Genomic DNA, 9,294 nt, shown 5'->3' with positions numbered 1-9,294 from the left:
CCAGCCTTGCTGCAGGGACATCACCTTGCAGCAGCTGAGAACAGGCAGGATGGACCCGTTCCTAAAGGACAACCAGGTACCCCAACCTCCACCCCCTTCCAAAACATCCACGTTAAAATTCTCCAGTCCATGCCTGACAGCAAAGAGTTCAGAGTCACTGTGCCAGACAACAGCGGCTGCGAGGAGAACTGCCCGTGCCCCAGCCCCGCACTGGGACCCCCACTGGGGTTTCCACCCCTCCAGCTGCACCCTGTCACTGAAGGGAACACTGTCAGTATCTGCCCCACGGACAGAAGCCCGCACAGCACACCAACCCCAAGTGCTCTCACGTGGATTAGGACGTGACACCCTGTGTGTTCTGCAGCTATCACTCAGGAGGTCCAGCACAAGGACACAAGATGCTTCCAACCAGACCAATGCAAGAGCATCACGTCCACTCTTGCACTGGAACAATGAAGATCTTCTGTCAAGTTTTTGCTTCTACAAATTTCCCACGTAAGCTTGGACGAATCACTTAACCTCCTTTTATGATCACTGGCAGCAGGGATTGCTTTACCTTAGGAAGAATACTTGGGGCGCTAAATACATCTGAACTACGCAGAACTGGAGAAATGGATGTGTGCGTGGTATTTTTATATCACCAATTCCTCTTCAGTTTTCTCTGGTGTCACATCCTTGTGGGGCAGACAGCACACCAGCACATTTCCTCATTTTACAGGCTTGAGGAACAGACAGTACCCCACCGCACAGGGACGGGGAGTGGATCGGTTCTATAAATGGTTTCACCCCAAAGGAGCACGAGGAAAAGCTGCTCCAGGGTCAGACAGGGAACCCCCCCAGCAGTAGCAGCACCCCACCTCTGTCATCATCCTGACGGCTGTGCCCACCCCTCGCATCGTGAAGCTGTGCAGAGGCAAGCAGCAGGAAAGACTCACGCTAGATCTTTACCAAGAAAGAAGAAATCAGCGCTGAGAGGCAGACAGCCCAGGCTCAGGTGCTGGAAAGCAGGGGTTTCGTCTGCTCGGGGCCCAGCACATCCTTGTCCTTGGGGGGTTCTGGGCGCTGCCAGGAGCTGTTTGATCTGTGCGAAGGCCAGTCCAACTCCTCGGAGTGGCAACAGCAGATGGAGGAAAACAGCCGAGTCCGGACCACGCGCGTACAGAGGACAAACATGATGCAGTTGGCACCTCCTTGGAACGTGTTACCAATTCCCTGTGAGGGCAAGAGATGAATTAACCAGTGCTGTTCCTACAGGCACCCCCAGAGAAGAGCAAACATCGGGTCAGAGCAGCTACAGCACTGCCCAGCTGACAGCCAGCAGCTTCCACCTAAATGAGAAACAGAAAAAAAATCAACCTCACATCCAAACGCAGAGCAGGTGGCTGCTGTGGTTTCCAAAGCCTGGTCAAGGGGAGCTGAGACTGAGCCCCGATGAGGGACAGACACCCAGCATCGCTGGTCTCAGCCTGCGTTTCCTCCAAGCAGTTGGCACTGCCCCACGCTCCCGCTGCAGTTATTCTCCGCAGCCACTAGATGCTGCTGGAATAGCTCTTGCTGCAGGGAGCAGAGGTTCTTGCAACACGTGGGGTTTTTTTACTAGTATGTGCTGCATCCTACCAGAAAAAAGTGATATTACAATCAACAAAGCCCTATCTCCCTCCCCGATCCTCCTTCTAACACATTTCCTAGCAAGTACTTACATGCAGGACAACCAGGACTGAATTTTGCACTGCAGGGGAGTTACAGAGGGTCAGGATGAATCGCACTGTGCTCCAGATGCGGAGGATGATGAAGATGACGGGGATGAGAATCAACTTCTTATCTGCTATGGAAGTCCGGGGCTGCAATGCAGGCGGTCTCGAGAGAATGGGGCGATACTCGGAGAGTGCTGCATGCTTCGGTGGAGGGGGAGAGGGAGACAAAAACATGAACAAAAAGCTACGCACATTGGACGTTCAGCTCCAGGGATTCTCTCCAAAGCAAAATAAATTTTTGCATCTTGCGGGAAGTTAACGGGGGCACAGGTGTGAGCACCAGGCTTCAGCCACATTCTGCCCCGATAACGCAAACATCCCTGCTGAAGCCAAGGAGTGCCAAATGAAGGATATCTGGCCCTTAGAGTCCCACTAAAGCTTTATATTAACAAACATCGCTATGGAGTTGCCAAGAAACCAGGTCATAACAAAAGGAAAGAAAGTGTGCTGTTCCACAAAATAGTTTTGCTGGTCTGGTGGCCTGGCCCCACTGCTGCTGGGTTCACTGCTTTGTAAAAGCACAGCTAAGGGTATGGCCTTGGGAAAGCCTCTTGGTGGATATATATATATTATAAATACATATGGGGAACTTCCCATCCACTCCCATGGAGTCTTTCCCATTCGGAAATCCCCTAGTACACACCCTGTGTGTTGTACCCCTCCAACAGCTGTTTCCAGCATTTCTCCTGCCTCTCAGACTGTGCAGGAGCCACTGCAGCCGTTATCACTCCAGCCCAAAGCAGCCCAGGATGCCCACTGCTCTTCCTCAGAAATGCCTCCTGCCAGCAAAGAGGCTCAGCAAGCGGGCTGCCAGGCTCGGCAAGATCCCTGGTGATGAGAAGAGAGATTCTGCCGGATGGCCGTGTATGCTGCTGCCCCAGACCCCTGTTACGAGAACAGAGGGACCAGTGCCCATCCTGAGCGCTACTCCCATCTGAGGGTCAGTGCTGGAGCAGGGAGGGGAGAGCCCAGCGCCCAGGAACCCCTGGCAGAGCCCACGGGGAAGAGCCCGGCCGGGTGCGGGTTGGGTTTCCAGGCAGTCATGCTGCTATCTCTGACAGCTGCTGGGACACCGAGTCCCGCCTGAGTGATGTCAGGTGATGGTGACAGGCTCCAGCAAACCCTTCCCAGGACCCATAGGACAGCTTAGGACTATGTTGTTCTTCCAACTCATCTGCAGGACCCTGCCCTGAACAGATCTGTGTTTACCCCTGTACCACTGCCACAGCCTCACCGCAGCGAGCAGGGTTTGCAGAAGCTGCATTTTCCACCAGGACATCTATCCAGAGGGGGGCTTTTTTCCCTCTAATACATCTTAGGGAAAAAAAAAGGAATCTCTGGATGTAGTTCCTTCTGCTACTCTCAATCTAGATTTCTCTATCATGCACATGATGTCCAAGATGCCTGGGTTCTGTCTTCACAAGGAACAGCAGCAAAAAAGCCTCTGAATTCTGAAACCCTCCCAGAACAGGGTCTCTTGCTGCACTGTATATGCATATAGTGCCCAGTGCTATAGCACCCAGACTCCCAAAACAGGGCTTTATGCTGCTCGTAGGTACTCAAACACAAACCATCATCAGAGATCCTACAACAACTGAGGCCAGGCAAGTCCAGATGCCAGTCGCAGGCTTGGTACAAGTGGAACTGTGGGAGACTGATTAAAGCTGACTTTTGTCCTTCACATCCTCTTTCAATTCTTACCATAAGATTTACATTTCACGCATGTACATCCCATAACCCTTGAAGTTTTGAAAAGGCTTTCACATTCTTCTTGTGCCAAGTCGCCGTGTAACGATGCTGCAGGCTGCCCAATGCATTTCAGCAGCGTATGAACCAATTCCTGCCTCTGTAGCTGCTAAATATGCAAAACCCTCAGAGCATGGGAGGATATAATGACATAGCAGGTCTGCAACCTACGCTGAAAACAGCAAAATACTCACCGCTCTGTTAATGTGCTTCTTGATGAGAAGGTAGAGCACCGGCAAAGTCACGTAGGCCAGTATCTCCCAGACCTTCCCTGTTAACAACATCCACAGGAGGCGATCCTCTGCATCCAAGTTGACCCAACACCAGCCCACAGACACATTGGAGGCATCATAACCGATCTTCTTCAGCGCGACAGCGGCCACCGTAATGCCGAGGGGGACTCCCCAGCTGAGCAAGGAACACGAAGAGCAAGGTTAGGACAAGAACATCCTCAGATTAGTCCCTCCACACACCAGGGAAACAAGGTGACAGACCGAGGACACAAGGAAATCCACAATTTTATTCCATCAGTGGGTTTTGTTTGTTTTGTTTTAAATGGAGGTGTATGCAATATTTTGGGAGCAAAAAGGTAATTTCTGAAGGACAAAGGGCAAGTTTCCTCCAAGAGGAGCCATATTCACAGAACCTGGAACTGTGTTGCAACTTCAGCCTCTTTCTTGACAGCAGAGGCAAATACAGGGAAGCTTAGAAGCAAAATAACTGTGGTGACACACGTGAATGAAGTCACTCAGCAGCTTGGGCTGCCCACAGAAACCCATGAGCAAGAACTGAAATATTCCATGAGCCCAAACGTAAAAGCACTCGGTCCCTTCCCGCGTGCTGTTAACACCCAGGACTGCACAGGCCTGTCCCAGCCCGTGACGTACAACCCACAAAACACTCCACAACTGAGATCCTGCCCTGTAATCCACTGACTGCATCACCTGCCCTTCCCGTGTTCATTCAAGGTGCTGAGGATCCTTAAGAGGGACAAGGGACACCTCCTCAGTGATGACACAAACGCCTCAGAGTGCTCAGGCTGAGCTTCCAGCACAACCCTCCTCGTCTCTCCAGATGCAAAGACAACAAAGCCATCACTGCATCTCATCACCTTCCTGGTTCACACCCATCTTCCACCAACAATGTGGAGCATCTTCAGAGAACACAAAGGATCGTCCTCCTAAGATCAGTTTCACACACATCAGGCTATGTGGGCAACCAGCAGTCGCCTAGACCAGACTGTCTGGAACTCCACAGCCCAACTGGAAAATCAGAGATAATCCCGTGATATTAGACCTCAAAAATCATAGAATCACAGAATCATTAAGGTTGCAAAAGACCTCAAGGATCATCAAGTCCATCCGTCAACCCAACACCACCTAACCCACTAACCCATGTCCCGAAGCACCACATCGACACGTTTGTTGACCCCCTCCAGGGATGGTGTAAATATAATGCTGTAAAAAATCCCACATCAACCGTTTAGCATGTGTAGAACATTTTGTTTCAGCGTTCGGTTCAGAACAGCCCGTGCTCACCCAAGCCGACGTTGTTATTTAAGGACAGTCCTGCTGCGGGAAGCCCTCCCCGTGCTATTATCAGAGCAGGATTTCTACAAACATTCCAGACATCACCACCACCACGAAAACTTCTACACAACTCAGATTTACCTGGAAATTAGGATTACAGACTCAGAGATCCCAACTTCAGTACACTCAGGAGAACTGATCACTGGGGTACAGAATTCAAGAGAACTGTCACTTCCTGAAAGAAACCCTACGAAGGCACAGAAGCACAAATAACTCCAGCACCAAGAAAAAGGAAGTGTATTAAAAAACTGATTTGCCTAAACAATGATCTCCACAGTGACCTGAAACAAAGAACTATATGAGAAGATAAAACCAGGTCAAACATACAGACACAGCAGGAAATAACAGACCAGTAAGGAAGGGACTTAAAAAAAAAATCTTCAAGTATCTGACCAGTACAAGGAACAACGTGGAAGAAGACTGCCCCACACCAGGCAGTTGGCTTTCGCTGCAACGGTGTGTTGGGATCAGATGGTTGGTACAACTAACACCAACTAACAAACTCAAAGGGAAGTTAGGATCTAGAAGTCATCAGGCTTCTCTATTTTAGAAAACTGGAAAGGAGAACCAAGACTAGCAATTTGATTATTCTTAAGAACCCCTAAATGACAGATTCCCAAGGACTGGAAAATACCGATGCCTTACACCCACCTAGAAAAATGGAGCAACAGAAAAATCACAATATTGCACACACAAGGCATATGTAACAACTGGAATAAAAAGGATCCAACATAACACAGAGGCAGAAATTTTACCCTGAGCCCCAAAGACAGTGCAGTTGTAAATAGGCTGAGCCCCTCAAACGCACACTTGGATCTAAACACAGTGTGGGGGAGAAGGGAAAGAAGGCTGCTCCTTGCACCTCTGGAAAGGGCTGCCAGTCCCTCTCCACGGCAGACACACAAGCGCTGACTTCCCCAATGCAGCCCCTGGCAATCTATTAATAGAATTACACAGAACCCAGCATATCTTCCCGTATTAACACCAGTGCTGCATTCACACACAGTAAGACAGGGACCCTCCAGCAGCGTACAGCTCTTTGCTTGTCGCCCGCGTGCCTGGGTCAGGCGGCTTAACACCACATTTTGATTTACACTGCACAGCTGCTTGCTTTTTTTTCCCCCAGAGGCTCTTGCAAGCAGGGAGGATTTGCAGCCACCTGCCTGCACAGGTTAGACAGTGAGCCATCCTGCCAGCAACCCTGTGGGCAATTCCTTCTGGGGATGGGAATTTTTCTGTAAGAGAAAAAAAAAAAAAAGCTAAAGCACCAGCAGGCAGGCAGCTCTCGCTTTGGCTGGCCTGACCTCCAAGCTTTGAGAAGATAAATGATAAAGTAAATTTCAAGAGATCCCTGCACCCTTCAGGCAACGCTTAGGGACTTAAGTCCAGTTCTGAAATTTAGCGCTGGCTCTGTCACAATCAAGAACAAACCCCAGGGTGGGTTCTGACCCATTCCTCAGCCTGAGTTTGGACCAACTGCCCTCGCAGCACAGATGCCATTAGCCCGCTGAATGACACCTGATATGTAGAAACCCAGAACAAGTGAGGCAGCCTGGAAATTTATGCTCTGGATGCCAGAACTTATAATTTACCACTACATAAATATTTCCAAAGCTAACTGCAAGCTTGTTTTCAGAGGTCATCTGAGCTCAACACAAGTTTGAAACCAGAACAGAGCCGCAGGTCTCCGGTCTGGCAGTGGGACAGGGCTGTGTGACCACAGGAATCAGTCAAGGACAAGCCTGCTGGACAGGTTTCATCCAGTGTGACGCTAATTTCCCCCAAAAAAATTTCTGGTACTGACTTCCAACATATAGTCAGCTCCACTCGGCTACAGAACAGTCTCGGGTTAGACTCAACACCAAGAGCATCCATCTCACAAACACTCGTCCCCTGGGAGCAGCTGCTGGTGGGCAGCAGGAACCACACGTGGCAAAGCTCCGTCCTGCCCCGGGTCCCTGCCACAGGGTCTCTCAGGATCACACAGTGGTCACTGCAGGACTGCATTAGCAACCTATGGAGCGAAGAAAGGGAAAAAAAAAATTCCCAGGTTCTTGCCCAGACAAAAACACTGGAAATTATCTTTAAATCCTTATATCATCTGCCCTGTGCCACCCTTCCTTTTGCCCTAGACAGGTCCCTCTCTCCTACCCTCAGTAAGCAGTGTTATGTACTCATCAGTGGTATCTTTTCATATCAGTTGCCATCCCTATCTGTGTGGTAGAAGAACATTTTTAGGCTGGAAGCAGCACAGATCGCCCATAAGACTTTAAAGCACTGAAAAGCGTCAGCGGGGCCAGCTCCAAGCATTCCCTCCACAATCTGGATTTACGGTTGAGTTCTCAGGTGATGACACAATTGCAGGGAAGGAAAGGAGGAGGATGTGTCACAAGGGGACGGGCAGAGAACAAGTCCTCACTTGTTTTCATGGCTTTTCATACAGATCATAAAGTAGGAGGAAGCTTTACGCTGGCTCTGCACAGAGTGGGAGCTATTTGCAAAGCAGAAGCTGGTACCAGGTCTTGGATGCAAGCTGCCTCATTGCCCTCCAGACAGGGCACGTGGAGCTGATCGACACCGAGAACAGAAGGCAGTACTTTATTTTTACTGTGAAAACGTGAAAATAAACCCAGCAAATTCAGAGGGAGTCCAGTGTGAACACTCCTTCCCTCTGTCGCAGGGTTAGAACCATCTTTCAGGTTTTTTATGGTTTTAAAAGAGTGCACAGATTATGGCCAACATTATTTCAGTGAATCACAGAAAGGTTTGGGCCAGAAGGGACCTTACAGATCATCTGCTTATTTCTTCTGCACTTTGTAGCTGATGAGGCTGAGAAGCATGAAAGCAGATGGAGGAGGTGAAGTACAGACAAGATCACACAGGCAGTGATTAGCAGGCAGGGAAGTGAGACGGGCCAGATTTGCATCAGCTCTTTGACGCAGCCCAATGCAGACAGCATGCCCGTAAGCAAGTCGGACTCCTTTCTGTTCTTTAAGCAACGTGCAGTTCAACCCGCACCCCGTCCTCTCCATAATTCTCACAGGGCAACTCTGCTCACTTGAAATGAAATAACCCAAACTCCCGTCTCACTGCACCTTAACTCCACCACCACCAGCCAAGCACACCCAGACGCATGTGTGGCCACCTTGGGCTTCCTCAGGCGCAGACCTTGCTGCTGAGCAATAATCACAACAGGCTTGGCAGGAACTGAAGTTCCTCCCTGATCCACACTTCATGTCTCTCTCCGGCTCGCCTTTACCTGGACTCAGCTCTAATTCAACCATCTCGCAAATGATGGTGTTTGAAAAGAAAAGGTGACAAATATTTGAGTAAGAAACAAAATTCTGCACTTGCCCTAATGGCTTTTTTTTTTTTAAACCAGATCATTCCACTTATAGTTTATTGCAAAAGCTTGGCAGCACAGGGGACTGAAGGATCACTGTTTTGCTCAGCGCGGAGGCAGCACATGATTCCACAAGCTCCAGTTGCATAATGAAAGCTTTTACTGAAAACCATGTGGAAAAGCAGCTCGCTAAATAGCAGGAACTGAGACATAAAGCCACACTGGGGGCTGGTTTGTCTTGCTTTCAATCAAAAAAATGCCAGAATAACCTTCAGAGGGCTTTTCTAGCAGCCTCCTCACTTGCAGGCTACATTCTCCTGCGAGTATTGAATGTCAGCAACCCGCCCGGGCAAAGGGGAAGGATCCGCAGACCAGGGAGACACGGGGAAGTCGGGGACCTGTGGAAACAGATCCCAAACAGAGGAGTTCTGGCAGCAGCAGAGAGGTGCTGCAAACACAAATTTCGTGATATTATTTCTAGGGTGTCAGAACAGATTGTGGAAGGAAAGCAGAAGCCAGAATTTTCAGTCTCATTAGCTCTTGGCAGAGATTTTTCTGTGTGACCTTAAGCAAATAATTTTTAACTTTTCCACCTCTCCATTTCATCACTTACAAGAGGGTAAATAAGCAAATATATAAGCAATAAAAGACATATATAAGCAAAATATGTATAAGACATACACAAAACAACATATAAACAGTAAGAGACAGCAAAACCCCTGTTTAAAAGGAACTTGAGAAGGGCACACTGTCCTTAAAAGCAGGTGACCAGAGCAACCACCCGAGCGCCTCATCCCCGAGCAGAGCACGCCGTACCCAGCAGGGGCAGCTCCTGGCCCCAGGGTGGGTGCCCACAGGACCC

General features: G+C 49.4%; 1 protein-coding gene across 1 annotated transcript in view; it reads right to left on the bottom strand.

The window, feature by feature from the left end:
• Nucleotides 1-990: 990 nt before the first annotated feature.
• GPR157 (G protein-coupled receptor 157) overlaps nt 991-9,294 on the bottom strand; it is a gene marked incomplete at its 5' end in the record, with an annotated part of 8,577 nt that continues 273 nt past the window's right edge. Inside the window, 4 exons of the mRNA XM_010076657.1 lie at nt 991-1,212; nt 1,701-1,895; nt 3,695-3,915; nt 8,542-8,568. Of these exons, the coding sequence (XP_010074959.1) occupies nt 991-1,212; nt 1,701-1,895; nt 3,695-3,915; nt 8,542-8,568 (665 nt within the window). The remainder of the gene's footprint in view (nt 1,213-1,700; nt 1,896-3,694; nt 3,916-8,541; nt 8,569-9,294) is intronic.

Source organism: Pterocles gutturalis, unplaced genomic scaffold, assembly GCF_000699245.1.
Source record: "Pterocles gutturalis isolate BGI_N339 unplaced genomic scaffold, ASM69924v1 scaffold47033, whole genome shotgun sequence".
Taxonomy (NCBI): domain Eukaryota; kingdom Metazoa; phylum Chordata; class Aves; order Pterocliformes; family Pteroclidae; genus Pterocles; species Pterocles gutturalis.
The sequence above is the reverse complement of the archived record's forward strand: the minus strand, read 5'-3'. Positions and strand labels throughout refer to the sequence as shown.